The 16,129-nt window shown below is 39.9% G+C and overlaps 1 protein-coding gene across 7 annotated transcripts in view; it reads right to left on the minus strand.

Annotated features, from left to right (window-relative positions):
* The window catches only part of CCSER2 (coiled-coil serine rich protein 2), a 60,983-nt gene extending 45,349 nt beyond the window's left edge, over positions 1–15,634 (minus strand). For 2 of the 7 annotated variants that reach the window (XM_042033292.1, XM_042033291.1), the window contains exons 1-3: positions 15,427–15,634; positions 3,019–4,492; positions 1,913–2,115 (exon numbers count right to left, since the gene is read on the minus strand). In XM_042033292.1, coding sequence (XP_041889226.1) covers positions 1,913–2,115; positions 3,019–4,453 — 1,638 coding nt within the window. In that variant the 5' untranslated portion in view covers positions 4,454–4,492; positions 15,427–15,634. Of the gene's footprint in view, positions 1–1,912; positions 2,116–3,018; positions 4,493–5,404; positions 5,440–15,426 lie in introns of those variants that run through there. The other 5 variants (XM_042033290.1, XM_042033287.1, XM_042033288.1 and 2 more) reach the window with 5 other exon arrangements.
* Positions 15,635–16,129: the final 495 nt, after the last annotated feature.

The raw sequence follows: 16,129 nt of genomic DNA on the forward strand, positions 1-16,129 counted from the left end.
ACTGCATCAGAAATTCTTCTGCATCTTCAGATTACAAAAGATCACTGTTTAATCTTTAGGCTAAAGAAATCAAATATGTCATAGTTTCTACCAAAACCAACAAGTACAGGGAAAAAACCAAAACAAATCCCACTACGAAGAGGCAGTTCAACACTTCAGAGCTACATTTCCCCCTTAAAACCCAAGCTACTGAAAATACATTTCTGCCTTGAAAAAATAAAATGTGCTATTGATGCTTTTCTCATTCAGATAAAAGTCACAGTAGAGTAAGTACTGAAATTCTGGAAAAGCATTAACAGGATAAAAATCAAAATGGGTGGAAGCAACACAATTTTCTAGATTCAACATCAAGTCTTACAATCTCCTCCTTTCTCCACTTCCCCAAAAACCAGTAGTACGTTCTTCCATTTTTAACCCCTCTCTAAAAGCTATTTACTTTCAATAAAGAAAGAAATAAACCAAAATAGTGAACAAGAATATCAAAGACTTCTAAAGTACCTCTGCTTCACATGGCTTACAACAGCTTCTGTCAATCAGCACATTGATTCAGTATCAACTCATACACATGCAGAAATTAATTCACAGGGGCTACATGTATCAAAACCCAGATATACAGTCCAAAAGCACGGTAAAAGAAGTGTCTTCCCTTTGTTTGTTACATTTCAGAGTATGTATCAAGATATATTTAAAACTTACCAAGGACAAAGCTTAAAAACTTCCCTCTTTTCCTGGCATGTGCATGCATGTGTCTGGGGACAAGAATGTTTGTTTCTGTAGTGGCCTACATTAAACTTGGGTTTTTCCCCATAAACATCAATAAAGCTACAAAACTCATACTACAAAAATCTCTAACAGCTTTTCCAAGCTGGCCACGATTGCCACAAAAAGTTAATAACCACTGCTAAACTCTTTCATGCACTACATCCCAACATTATAATTTAAGACAGAGAGCAAACAATACCACAAGCAGCTGAAAATAGATCCAGAGTTCATATTTAGTTACACACAAAGAATATAATTATGTATCCGTGCCCAAGTCCGAAAGTGGTATCTACATACTAAATTGGCAGTGGTGACACAGTACCTAACACACCTTAAATACACGAAGCATTACAATTGATTAAACCAAATTGGTTTTGTTAGATGTTCTGGTTGTTAACATCATGCTAATAAAAAAGTTGTTTAATTCAGAAGTCTGTGCAGATAAAGGAATATGAACAGGATAGACATAATTTTCTTCAGGCCCACTGAAATCCCAAGGTTGGCTCCCTGATCTCAGCTGGAGGATCACAGCATGGCAACAACTCTCCATCCACTCCTCACACTGAATGATGTTTCTTGCAGATCAGTTTGAGTTTAGCAGCAAGAAGAAGGCTGTGCTGCATCTTGTGTATCCCACAGAAGATGTATGAAGAGCCCTGCTAGTGAGCTACAGCCAGCTCTCGACCTCAAAGATTCTATGCTTGAACAAACTGAGAAACCAAAAATCAGCTCCAGCTCACGAGGGTCCTATGAGCACAAAGCACAGAAACAAGAAAGGCAAGAAGCCACACAGGAAACAGCTATATTCTGGCTTTTCACTCCTATGTTTAGAGGTTAGTAGGAGGTATTGAACTTATCCTTTGCAGAAACCAAATCCCTTTATTCTTTGTGAGTACTTCTATGAGACTGTGTAAGGAAGGATCTGTTCCGTCCTGGCTTCAGAATAAGGAAAGAAAAAAAAAGTGTGCAAACAGCCTAATCAAGGTCACCCGTCCCGAAACAGGAGTTCCTAAACAAGAAGTTTCACAAAGCCATCAACAACAGAGGAAAGAATTATCAAATAAAAAAAAAGGCACTAATATTTAAAAAATATACTTAATAAGCAATACACTCCACACTAATTATGCAGGTTATGCACAGAAATACATACTATGCTGTTCATTTCTGAAGAGTCGTAACTTCCACATGGATGGACACTTCCTATAGGTTCCAGCCCCTCTTCATCCCACATGTATGTGCCGTCAGAGCTGTCAGACGGAGAAAGCTCAAAGGAGGAGCCAGCTCTGTAGTTCATCTCTGAAGAGATGACATTCTCAGTAGTGTGTTTTGTGCTTTCACTGTTGTCATCCACTGCTTAAAGAAAACAGCAACGGTTAAGATTCCAAAACCAATCCAATATTCCACAAATAAAAACTGAAATGCCTGCTACTGGTGTGCTAACTTTCTGTTACAGTACAGCTCCAGCAAAGACCTGAAAGCCTTCTACAGTACTGCTCCCTCATCCCAGAAGGGGGAAAAGCTCAAGGTGGTTTGGCAGCTACAACTAAGGAATCTTCCAACCTACATCTTTGCTAACCTTTTACACTGCCCTAATTCACCCACCGTGGAAGCTACTTTCTAGAAATCTGCATCTCTTTAACATATTAGAAGGTGGGTCCAAAAATATATGCTTTGGATCTCATCTTTCAATTGCAACATCTCTCAAACAAGCTTTTGTCATGAGAAGCCCATCAAAGACTTGAAAATGTGGCTTTCAAAAGCATCTTCTTGTGTCTTCAACTAATGTTTAAAGAATCAATATGCATCAGAAAAAAACCAAAAAAACCCAGTAACAATCCTGTTTATAATTGAACTCATTTAATTACACATCCTACACTTATTTCCACTACTTAGAAGCAGTTACAGCTGTTCTCTGCCTACAGAGGTGGAGGGAGCACGAGGTGAAATTTTCTTAAAATATCACCAACCCAGAAAATGAATGGCAAAGAAAGGATATGAGAAATCCCACAACCACACCACAAATGTGTTTAAAGGAGGTCACCTTCATTTTTATCACAAAGAGCTCTTCAAAGTAATGCTTGGGAAAAAACTATTATGCAGAAAAGGCATAAGCAAACAAATACACCAGCATAGAGCCAAGTTCCATTCTGAAAAAATGCACAAGCAATGGGCAATTACATTCAGTAACTTAATTAGTGTCATAGAATTTTGATTTAGCACCTAAAATTTCAAACAGAACAGAAGAAAGGTATTTACCAGACACATTTATATCAAGCCAGTCATCAGCATTACAGCAAGATCCTCCACCTTCCTTGAGAGACGTGAACGGCTCGATGGACGTTCTGCTCCCATGCTCTAATTCCTGAAGGCAGCTCTCCTTCTGCTGGATTTGTACAGGTCTGTTTGCATCTTCTATATCTATGAAATCATCACTGAAGTCTTCACTCAGATCGTTTTTCTCCGAGGATGACAAAGAAGATATAGATATCTCATCTCCATCATCGCTCATACACATGACTTTTGACCCATGTTTTCCCAGACTTTCATACAGGCCCTCACCAGGTTCTGTTCTTTGAGCACTGCTCTCTAGAATACTGTTTTTATCCACGGCTCTATTGATGTTTGCTGAAATATCCACATTCTCCACGACGCGCGTGTCCAGAGCCGTGCTTTTGCTGCCATCCACACCAGTATTCCCAGCAAACCGCTGCCTGGTAGGCTTCAGCAGAGAGGGCCGACTAAATCTGTATCCATAGGAAGGTGCTGACCCAGATCCATTTGACAGCGGGGGTTTCTTGGAACAAGGAGCTGACATAGCCGAGTACGGTCTGGTAAATCCATACTTCATCGGTTCATTGCCATTGGGTACATCCAACTGACATGCATTTCTTGACAGCAGAGTAGACCTCTGCGACGTCCTGGCAGCGAGATTTTGACTATGATAAGGCCTTGTAAGATCCACAGCTTTATTAAAGGAATGTGACCTGGTTAGAGATGCAGTGGGAAGGAAAGAATTCTGAATGGAATGTGAAAAACTTTGTGATCTTACCATTTTGTCACAGGAGAAAGCCTTGCTGTTGTCTGTGGATTGTGCCAGGCTTTCTCCTGAACTTGTCCTTGTGGTACTGGAATTAGCTCTAGGTCTCTGCAAACCTACCACCGGCCGATTTCCATAAAACCCATTCAAATTTGATCTTGGAGCATTGAGTCCAGAGTATGTCCTTCCTGACAGGGTACCTTTGGTGAATTTAGCTGAACTAGAGAGTCCAGGTATAGACTTTGGGTTCAATTCCTCAGTAGAAGATACAAACATATTGGTTTGCTTTGCTGCTTTTGACACAACTGAAGCAGTCCTGTTCAAACCCACCCTGAGCTCATCATTGCCCAATGCTCCTTGAGATTGAAAATGTTTCTCAGAATCAATTAATTTTTCATTACAGTTGCATTTGGAGTTGGCCTCCCTCCCATTCTGATCGTTAAGCTGATATTTATTTGATTTTTTCCAGTTGAAAGCAAAGGAAGACATTCCAACAGTGCCATTGTGCTTGCCAAAATTTTTGCCACCATTACTCCCTGCTAAGTTCACAGCTGTCCCGTTTGGCATAGGTTGCAAAACACTTCCTAAAGTTTTCGTTCCATATTTCGGTAGCCTGGAAACCAAGGATGTCCTGGTTTGATTTTTTTCTTCCATGAGCTATTGGGTACATTGGTCCTTAAAGGGTGCTTGAATCTAAGAAAGAAAAATAAAATAAAAAAACATTAAACCTGAATCAACCACACATTGAACCATATAGTTTTCTATACATTTGCAGCTATAGGCTTCCTGCATGTCTGTGCCTAACTCCACCACGCTGATAAAAAGTAACCCAGACACATTTTGGGAACTCCAGAGTCACAGCAGTTATTTGGCAGTAATATGCTTCAGATCACAGCTCCATCCCCCAGCTTTCATTCTCTACATAAACCATCTTGGTTTTGTTTTCCTTTCGTAATCTATAAAATAAACTTGAAAAGGGGTTGGATGATTTTTTTTTTCCATTTACCCATTTTGAGTAACAAACTGAACCTTTCAACTGCGTTACAATTATTAACCAATAAATGTAAGATTTAATATTTTTAAAAAAGCCATAAATATGACATAGCACAAACCTGTGGTCAGCAACGTAGACCTGCAGAAACTATAATGTAACATCTGATTAAAAGCTCATTTTTTGAGATTTTTTTCAGTTTCCCTAATGCGTAAAATGTAGGAAATAACCACACATCGTACATCTCACCACAACATTTTTTGTTCCCAGACCTAATTGACATCCCCAAATCAAGATTCACATTCCTAGTCACTGTTTCTTCTTTTTATAGACACTGTAGTCTATTTTGGACATCATCTTATTCATGTACAAGACCTGAAGTACAGTGCAACAGTTGCATAAGGTCAGTGTCAGTAAGTGAATTTAAAAGTTCTACTTACTCAAAGTACAGAAAATATCTTGTGTAACCACACCAAGCATTACCCTAAAGTGAGTCACTCCCCAAGCTGCAAGACCTCACTAAGGAACGCTTAGTTTAAAAACACTTAGATAAAACCGAAGGTAAAGTCAAAGATAAAATCGAAGTGGCATTAAATTCATGCAAATTGAAATACCCTTAGGATTTGTCAGTGAATAGGATGTCCCAGAGCAGTATCTTCTGGAAGCAGATCTACATTACAAAGACAGAAAGAGAAAGGTACTGAAGACAGGGCTTTTAGGGGCTCCTAACTTGTGAAAACATCAGAATCCACATTCTGCAACTGGTGTGTGCATGTCCATTTTGAAATACACAAATCCCGACTTTTCAAATACTCAGTGAATTCTTGTGCACCAGAGGCACAACCCTCACCCCAGGTGTGCAAAGAAGGACACAACTGTTTCCCCCTGGGACCAGCAGAACATTTCATTCACTACATATGACACCCGCCTGCATGTGGATTGAAGTGTCTCAGGTCAGACTTCTTGCCCACAGTGCACCTGCATACCTTCCACAGGAAAATATCATCAGGCTTCAATAGCAACATCAAAGTTGCTATTTACTTCATGTCAACTACATACAATAAAGCATACCTTTTTTTTTAATAACTCCATTAATAAAAAATGGCCTTTACCATGCTGATGAATTCATTCCCAGCAAGCATCATACTGCAGATCCCTCAGAAGATAACGCAACTCTAAAGAAAAGGCAAGTCTTGTGAAGAAATCATCCAAACTGAAAAAGTTAAATTAGAAAGCTGCTAATTTAACTTGCATGCTTTATGGATAATTCCCTTTTCGCATCTGTCTACCATCTCTTAGGTAACTGCAAAATTTAAACGAGGCCATTAATTAGATTACTTTAATCCTCCACCAAGTGCTGCAAATTAAACGTGGAAAGGAGACCTTTCAGTTCTCAGTAGGAAGGGCTCTTGCTCATTTATCCTTTCGACAACACATTATCTTCAAGAAAACTATGCTGATAGCTTAGAACACTTCAGATAATTAAATTAAAAGACAAACAATACTTGTCTGTATTTTATTAGCCACTTAACTGTAACTACTGTGCCATCTTCTCAAGTCCAGGTTACATTTGTTTCATCGAAATACAATGTCATCAAAAAAACCACTAAAACTTAACAGCATTGTGTCTGGCAGATGTTTCCCAGAAAATGGGGAATTTTCTTATTAAGTTCTCTAAAACATTCTTAATCTTTACATATGTATACTAGGAAAGATTATACTAGCCTAACAATGAAACTCCCTTATCAAGCAGCACTGTACCTACAAGTTAGAGTATGATTTCTGCATCCCAGAAGATTCAGGTTCAATACAATTTAAATTGTAGCCTGCTGTACTATAAAGAAATTCAAAGTATTTTTAGACAAGCAATCTACGGAATTTTTAAAAACTGACATTTGGGCAAACAAGTTTTATATTCTTTGCCTTGGGAAATTCATTATCTAGCGCACACAAGCCTAATCGGGAATTAAGCTAATTATAAAGAGCCTAGCCTTACATAATGATCCAGGGAAAAGGAGTTAAAATCCACAGACCCTCTCTGAAGTATAATCTGAATTAACTGAAAAGCTGCTACATCCTTACCTTCAAGGATATTCAAGATCCTGGTGATAAGCAAAAGGATATTCATTCTTGCCCTCCTTGGTACTTTCTCTACAGGATTATTTACACCTAGACAAAATGCTGCACTGTTAGTGGCAAGCACAACATTCACTCTTATTTCATTCACAGCTTTTTTCAGCTCCACCAGGAAGGCAGTTTCCTATACATTAGCTTCTCAGCAAAGTCTAGCTTTGCATCTGAGACTCTGTCCTACAGAAGAAGACAGGTTAAAGATTCATCCATTTGAAAGTTTAAGCACCTGAAAATACTGCCATCCCTATAATCCCTGCCACCAGGAAGATAACAGCATTTTCCAGTTCCAGATTCCTGAATGGGACCAAGTTCCCCTCCTATTGTCACAGCAGTGCAGAATACCCAGCTGATGGATGAAACACATCTGACAGACTGGTGCCAGGCCAGAGCAATTCCCCTCTGCAGATCTATCGCCACGCCAACAGTTTCAGATCTGTGCTTCATTCACAGGAATGAAAGTGCACGTGCATTTCAGCTCTGTCCTGTGCACAGTTTATAAATCACCTCTTACACCTCTGGGTTTTAACACTGCAGCTGCTGGTTATTTATTTGTTTTTCAGGACAAATATTACGCAGATCTTTTCACCACTGATTTGTGGTGAAACACAACTTAAGATCTATTTTTCTTAAAGATGTAATTAAAAATGCATTAGAGCAGTTACGTGAAAATAGCTTATTTTCACCAATGTAGGGAGGCATTGAATGTCACCAGGGAATAATCTGGGAGGTCCCTGAAACAGAAGCAGCAAAAGACTTCTTTAGCACGCACTTAAGAACATTGCAAGATGGGCAGCACGGCTGCAAGTCAATTTTCAGCTTTAAGAGGACCATGGGAGCTTAACAGAATACAAGAAACACGCAAGAGATCCAGCTGGCAAACACCTGCTCTGAGCATGACAAGCCCCGGGGAATTAAAGACCACAAATCCTGAGGAAACTGTGCGTGCTGTATGAACTCAAATGAATCAGAATGCAACCAGAAATTCTGATGGCTTCAAGACTGAACCTTGAGTATTTACAAGTTTTTGTGTTGTTTCCTCTGCACAGACTGGTTTCAGTTTAACCAAAAGCGCCTTCTCTCCCTCCACTCCAAGATCCAGTAAGATTTATCGGCTCTGCAGTAAATTCCTCCAAGCCTGCCTTCCTTCTCCTGTCTTCAGTTTCTCCAAGACACCTGTTCTTGAATCAATTCCCAATGCTTTATGAAGGCATCCATGAATTTCAGCCTCTCTCCCTTTCCTGTGTCCAAACTGCTCTGATTAACACCAGCTGCCCTCACACTGCCTTGTGAAGCAACATAGTCAGGAAGTATAGCGGGCAATTCCAATATGGTGAATGCTTATTGTTCTATTTTTCTGAAATCACCTTGCTTTTCTGTGTCCCAAGTTGTGGGATTCTGTTTTCAGATCTCAAGACAGCTTAGAGATATGTCCTTTTCTATTTTTCCTCCTTCACATTTACGAGGTTCTAGCCACTTTTAAGGGTTGATCTATCAAACACCAAGCAAACCAGTTATCCAAGCTGCTCTTGTGCTCAATTTTACGGTCAAAACATACTAGGTCAAAGAATATCAGCAGAACATAACAATGAATAGAGATAAAGGGAGAAGGAAGCAAGAAATACATCATAAAGAGATTGGAGTTTCTGGATTTTTAACACTGAGCAATATCTTTAGTCAATACAGCAGAAAATATGACATCCCATGCCATCTCTAAAAGCATTCTTGTGATTCATCAGAATCCTTAATGTTTGATAAGACAAGAGGACATAAGCACTTACTGGAGAAAAAGAAATAGGGAAATGCAGCTCTATTTTGTAGAAGAAAGCTACCACAATGCTTCCAGAATCAAAAACTCCCTTTGCATCCCTCAGGGCCACACTGGCAATTCACTTTGCCATTAATCCTGTTCCACAGAGCATCAGGCACCTCAAGGAAGCAAAAAAGGGCTAAGTGCTATCTGCCCAGACATGGATGCTTTGTAATTGTTGCCCAGTTGTGTATTTCATATTAGTAAAACAGAAACTATACATTTTTCAACTCCAAATTTTTACACCAAACCTTACCAAAACATTGAAACAAAACAGGGTATGGGTTATCACAAGCCCCTTTAGATTTTATTGAAAAAAAAGTTATGCATATTTTACCTACAAGAAAGACCTTTGCTAAACACCTGTTTCTCAAACAAGTAAAGTTGCCCTGATTTTTGGCATTCTTACACAACTAACAAGGTGGAAAGCAGCCAAGGTCCAGATGTTTAGCCAGCTGCAGCAAGGAGCAGCTTTAGCACAAAAAAAAGAAGATGGAAGAGGGTAACTGGGGGATAGATAAATTATTCTCAGTGAAAGAGAGTATCAGGGTCTGTGAAAAGAAAGGAAGACTTGCCAGTGCAATTTCATGTTCCTCTTAAGTGTTAATGCAGGTTATTATGGGTTGTTCATAAATGAGACATGAAATGCAATGACAGTTACTCTTTCCTGCATTATGGTGACAGCCTAACTGTTGTCAGGGACAGAGGTCAGCTAGAAATTGGAATAAAGCCCTGGAGATGCACGACTCCTCTCTGAAGCTGCTATTCATCTGATGCATCCTCTTAGAAGAAGTCATCAATTCCTTTCTTCAGCAGATCCTGTTAAACCTGAGCAAGCAATGTCCAGTCTGTACCTGCAGCAGATATGAACAACAGGCTAGTCTGCATACTCCAAACTCCAACTCCAAAACACAAGAACCAGAACACAGTGGAGTTCACTGGACATCCAAACAACACAAGGCCCTGATGATAAAAGCACTACAAGTGCTGACCCCAAGAACACTGCAAGAGGTGGGAGGGATATATTGCCATGTATCAGAAACAACTAACATAATCAGGAGCAATATATCTGGCTCCAGAGCAGAAACACCCCTGCTAGAAGGAATTCAATTATGTGGATTACTTCACTTGATATGTTACGCAAGGAACAGGCTCCTGTGAACTGAACCAACCCAAGAGATTCGCCCCCAGTGAGCAAGTCAAGCTTCTTCACTAGGGTTGCTTAATAGGTCTTAAACTGCAAAAGATGCATTGTTTTCAACATCTTTGTTGGAGAAACGAAGAGCCTTTACTTGCTCCTCTCTTTGATGATACTTAAAACTGTTACCAAATTTGCAGGTATAACAAACAGAAAGGAGGAAAACTGAAGTAAGGAAAGACAGACACTGTCTGCCTGCCTTACAGTTCTCTTGCCCTGCAGCCTGAAGACAAAGTCACACAGCTGCAAAGAAGCCAAAACCTGTTAATTATTCACCAGCACCGCCTCCCAAAAACAACCGCAAACTAAGGTACTGTGACTATAAAGCACGTTTATATCTAGGTTCCTATGTTGCCTTAACATTTCCTTGCATTTAGCAAGATTTCTGTCCTGGAAGATAAGCCATAATTGTGCATATGCTTGTGTGCAATAGATGTTGGGGATTCTCCCACCAGAGTCTTTTTTCCAAGGTTTCTCAAACAGGTAATTTTTTGGCATTCTTACATGACTAATAAAGCAGCAGATAACCAGAAACCTGCCTTTCTGAAGAGTTTTAAAAGTAGCATCACTGTTTACATCATAAAGGCAAATTAAATTTTATGCTGTGTCTAAGATTGACCCAAAAATCCCAAACATCAGTTGCAGTCTAGAATTAAAGCTTTCTACCAGTGAAATGTCAGATCTCGATCTCTCCTTAAAAAAATTTGTGATTATGTCAGCATCAAAGCAACTGACAGCAGAAACAGGCCCCTGCTTGTGCTGATGCTATTAGTCCTTCAGCAACAGCATTTCACATTGGTAATTTAATCTGTCTGTAAGAATAAATCCAGAAAGATTGCATCTGTCTCAAAAGCAATGTCCTACTGCAAACCAGTAGGAATTACCTGCTGTTCTCCAGCAAATATTTCACTCAAAACCAGAGGAATAACCCTTTTTGCTCAGCACTATCCACTGTCACCAAGTGATTCAAACACACCATTCCCATCTCTAACTCTTCTAGGAAAGATTTACTTCACCACTGACTCAGTAACAAAGAGCTGGTTACCAGTTACTGTTTTCTACTTCTTACATAGTAATGCATGTTAGCTGAAGCAGGATTTTCTTGCTGATAAGAATAGGCAGGCTGAAAGCTAAGTGAAACGTGGTATACAACTAATTATAACTGGAAATATCCCTTTTTAGACTGCCATGCTGTTCATCCTACTCCTCTAGTTTGCTTATTCAACTGATGCATGTTCTCCATGTAAAAACACTGAGCTGTCTTGAGCTAGAGCCCTCTTACAGTGGTATAAATGTATTTTTCAGTACGTATTTTGCAATGATTACATAATGACTAATAACAGAACCAATACTTCCTGTCTGAACTGCGGATGAACAGTTTATCTATGTGAGTATTTTAAGATTAAGAATTTCCATGGGTTTAAATCTTCAATGAGGCTGTGCTTCCAACCAATATGGAGGTTGCTTTTTTCCCCCCTCCAGCCACATACACTCATTCTTTCTTTTTTTCTTTCTCCTGCTGCCCGAGTAAGAATTCTAGTTATAGGTTAAGCTGAATGGCAAGCAGAGATAATAGGAAGAGATGGCATTTGATTCATAGACTCGCTGCTACTGGGATATCTTCAATAAGCCTGAAGAGGCTCACACGTGATAACTGAGCAAGATTAGACAAGCTGAAGCAGAAGAAAGGTAGAAAAAAGTAGTTCTGAGATTTTCTTTTACATATATTGCCAATGCTGTTTCAATATAGTTCAGTTTTTCACAGATCGTGATCTTGAGACAAGAACATGTCAGCACCTTGCTATGCACCTTAAAAAAAAAATCACACTGTTAAGTCAGCCACTGCTGGATTGAAAGAAAATACTAGAAAAAGGACTGACAAAGAAAATCCTTAACACTGCTATCATCAGAGACAGACAGTGAATCCTGGATAAGCTGGAAATATTATGTAAATCATGGTATTTCACTGTGTGTGGATCGTGGCACTTCACTGCCCAGATTCAATTCTCCATATAGGTCCACCAGTCAATTTTATTTTAGAGGTAAAGAATACAAAAATCCCATTATCTCCTGTGGCTGCCTTAAAATAAAAATGCACCAGGGAAGGGATGATCAGGGCAAACACAGAATGTGACTTCCTCAACCTTCAACTGCTTTCAATTCACAGAATTTCTTAAATCTGATGCAGTTTGTTTAGGAACCCTCCACAGATCTCTTGTCCACTATTTTGCATAACCTATCCTTGAGCCCCCAAAGTTTTTGCATCCCTGACTGCCTTAAGCAAGGAGTTCCAGAGCCCCAGTAACAATTCTTTCAAGGTTATTTCATTGTCTTGCACAGATTCCCAGGGAAAACTACTAAAACTACTTCTAAACTCCCTACATTGCCAGAAGAGGCTACTGACACCTTCTCTCCTTGCTACCAAACACACCAGTTTGTTTCATATCTATGTGCTTTCAAGAAGATACTGTATTATTTGAAGTCTGACTTCTCTTTAACATCCACCCTTGATCAAAAATACTGCAGCCATACACTGGTGTATTACAGCTTTCAGCTAATCTTTTTTATTTGTAAACCACATCTTCAAAGTATCACTTTCTGGCTACTGAGTTTCATTTCATTAGTGCTGGACTCAACGCAGCTTCTGTCTACAATTCCACAGCTATGTATCAGTTCCCAGTCTCAAAACCAAACTCTCTAAAAATGTTTGAGTACCAAACAACTTTGCAGGTTTGCCACAGCATAACAAATGCCAACATGTTTTTGACAACAGACTGGCAACCTCCGGTATTTTAACGCATGTTTTGTGTTTTCCTACCAGCTTTCTGACACACCAACAGCTATATCTGAATGTACTTATCAAGGTCAGTTTCCTACAACGTGGAAGACACAGATATTCGTTATATCCTGAGAGGTTTGCAACTGAAGGGGAAAAAAAAAAAAACAAGATTCTCCAAGAAACTGAGATGCAATTTTCAGTTACCAGTGACAGTTTGTCACATGATCATTTTCAGACTCAGTCATCTATGTTGTATTTTATTCAAACTTACAGGAAGGAGATATGTATCATTTGTTTTGCTTAATTGGGATCTCAGTGTAGTCATAGTAAAGCTATACTTACACAAATTACCATTTCAGAAAGCTTTCATGATTAAATGATTTACAGAGAAAGATTTTTTTCTGTTTTTATCTGTTTACTGATAGACAAGGCTACGCAGGTTGACAGATTGTGCTCCTCTCCTCAAGGCTCCTGCTACCGACAGCAGCAGCCTGGGCCTTGCCAAGTTTCTACCTATGTAAGTCTGTCTTACTGAGATGAAGGTTACTCAAAAGCCACAGCATCCCTGAACTCATCAAAAATATGTATCAATGTGGCTGTGTAATGACTTTAACATATGAAACCAGAAAAAAAATCCATTTAAGTAAAGCCTATCTTTAATACAATTTACAAAAAGAATGTGTATTGAAGTATCATCCAAACCCACACTGTAGTGATAAACTCTGCATCTATCTAGAAGAGATTTTTGAATCTCCAGCCTAAAGTAGACATATTATTGAGTAAAGAGAAGCTGGGACATTCAGTTCTCCCGGGATGCTTCCCTTGTGCTGTGTGTGTCACAAGCCATCTGCGCTGATTAGCCTAAAAGCACAGAATTTCTTTGGCTTCAGGGAATAAATACAGAAATTATTTGCAATTTAAGGGTTATTCCTGATCCGTAAGTTGTTCAGTCACCTCATCAACGTAAATCCTTATCATCCATTCCCTCTGGCTAAGAAGCCAAGCCTCCTTGCAGCGAGGACATTGCCAGCATTGCCAGTACTTCTTCAATAAAGGCCATTAAAATGCACTCTGCAGAGCAGGACCTCAACTCAGAGCAGACTAAGTGCTCATGAAAAACCCAACACTCTGCAGTGAAAACAGCATTTTAGCAAGAACTTGCGACACCAGTGCCCCATGTGACCAGGGATAAGCAAAAACCCCCACCCTGAGGAGACTTTCTTCAATTCCTATAGGATATTGTCAGCAGAACTGCCACAGCTGAATCCTCCTTTGAGAACAGAGAATGGCTACTGAGCAAAGTCCACATCTCTGCAAATCAAATTACTTTTGATAAGGAGAAAACAACATTCTCAGAATGTCTTCCAAAACGCACCTACTTGGTAGCAGTTTAAGAGTGAGCTGGGGTGTGTGTCCCAGAGCTATGAAGAAATGCAAAGACCTTTCCTGACTAGCCAAACTTCAACTTTGGGACAATTATTCAGTGCTGTTGGGATTTTACTGTAACATACACGCGTGCAGGTATTCAGAGATTTACATAATCTGTTTTTATTGCTCCAACTGAAACACAATACAGGATTTTAAACCTAATTATCAAAAGCACCATTAGTATTTTGATCTCCTTAGCATCCCTGTTGGCATGGAACTTAACCCTGCCTGAAAGCTTCTAATTAAGAAGATGGTGCTGCTGTTTACAGCGAATGGTGGCTAAAAGAGAACACCAAAACCACTGTTGATATATTTTATCATATTACTCTCTGTAATCTTATATTCCTTCATCTCTTTTCCATTTTGAGAGATCCACACTTTCTAAAGATTGCAGGCGAGCAATGTTCATCTCAACATTGATGGCATGATGGCTTTTTATCTAAAGAGCCCGTGCCAACAGTTCCTACTAACTGGTTTATTCCAAATAACCAATCCCTCTTAAAGGATGATCAGGTCCAAAAGTAATGGATTTTACTTCATTGAGCTTTTACACGAACAGTTCCATTAAACAGGATTACTCATTAGTATAACAATACATTAAATGAGATCATTATGTTAATTGAGACTACTTCTACAGTTTCAACAGCTTTACAATTAAAAGACAATACTGGGCAGTTTTTAGAGCCCAAACAGTGATATTTCTATAATGAAAAGTACTATCCATGAGCAGAAATTAAACCTCAACTCCAAAAACAACTTTTCTAGTCTAAGCTGTATATTCACATAGATCCTTGGCTGACATTTAGGTAGCTGGTTTTTACTCATGTTCCATTTGTTAGGCCATCACCTCTTCAGCTTGGAGGCATGTATTTCAAAATGGCCCCAGAGAATTTCAAGTTATGTGATCATTACATACATGAGAAAAAAATCTTGCCGATTTCATTCATTATCAGCAAACAATGTAAATATTACTTCCTCCAGCTAACCCAAGACTTTTGTATATTTCTCCAGAAGAGAGAAATTTACTAAAGTCTCAGTGAATATGTGAAGTGGCTCTCAACTTCACATAAATAAACAATGAGAACTTAGATCCAACTTCACTTCACTTTTAATACCTTCATAACAAAAAATTCTATTCCACACCAAATCAAGGCTCAAAGCCCACAGACACCAAGAACAAACCTGTTATGAACAGAGAGTTCTAACCCTTCATGTTGCACCGATTCCCCTGAAAAGTGCTTTACATCTTTACACAGCATACCAGATGGAGTACCAGATCGACAATCCTTACCTTAATTTGTTGTCTGGCCTGGACACTAACGCTCTGCTACAGCATAAAGTTCCCATGCAGTTTTGCTTTCTTAAACTGAAGATAAACAGCTCGACCTCCTCCAGCTCAAAGTTAAAGGCTGAGGTTGCCTACGTTTCATTGTGTGCCAAAGTACATTTGACAGAACGTGAAGTGAACAGCAGGCTCTGGGTGACGAAAGCAAAGTCTCAGTGTCATTAAAGTGAAATCACCACAACGTACAGAACATCCCCTTGGTATGACTCTCAACAGATCACTGCTAAAATAGAAATGCCACCATTATAATTCTTTTCCACCGTTACTATTCTTTTTTTTAAACTGTTGTCTTTGAACAAACACACACTGGGTGCTTTTGCTTCTTCTCCTTTTCGGAGATTAAAACCTTCGAGATACGAAACCTCACGCTACAAGACCTCTGCGACCGGGGCTCGCAGCAGCTGCTCCCAACGCACCTGCAGGTGCGTCTCCCCGAACATCGAATTAAAGGACGCGCAAACCACCGCAGAGCCGGCACCGGGGCGCTCCCGGCGCCGGGCCCGCCGTGCCAGGCTGCCCCCGAGCCCGTGGCACCGCGGGCGGCTCTCCCGTGACATTCAGCCGGCCCGGAGGTGAGCGCTGCGCCCGCCGGGGACGCGCAGGAGGCCGCCCCGCCCCGCCCGCCCGGCCGCCCTTCCCCGGCCTCCCG

The sequence above is a fragment of the Corvus kubaryi genome, unplaced genomic scaffold (assembly GCF_017639235.1).
Source record: "Corvus kubaryi isolate FWS band 111438036 unplaced genomic scaffold, C.kubaryi_AGA036_p1.0 37357, whole genome shotgun sequence".
Taxonomy (NCBI): Eukaryota; Metazoa; Chordata; class Aves; order Passeriformes; family Corvidae; genus Corvus; species Corvus kubaryi.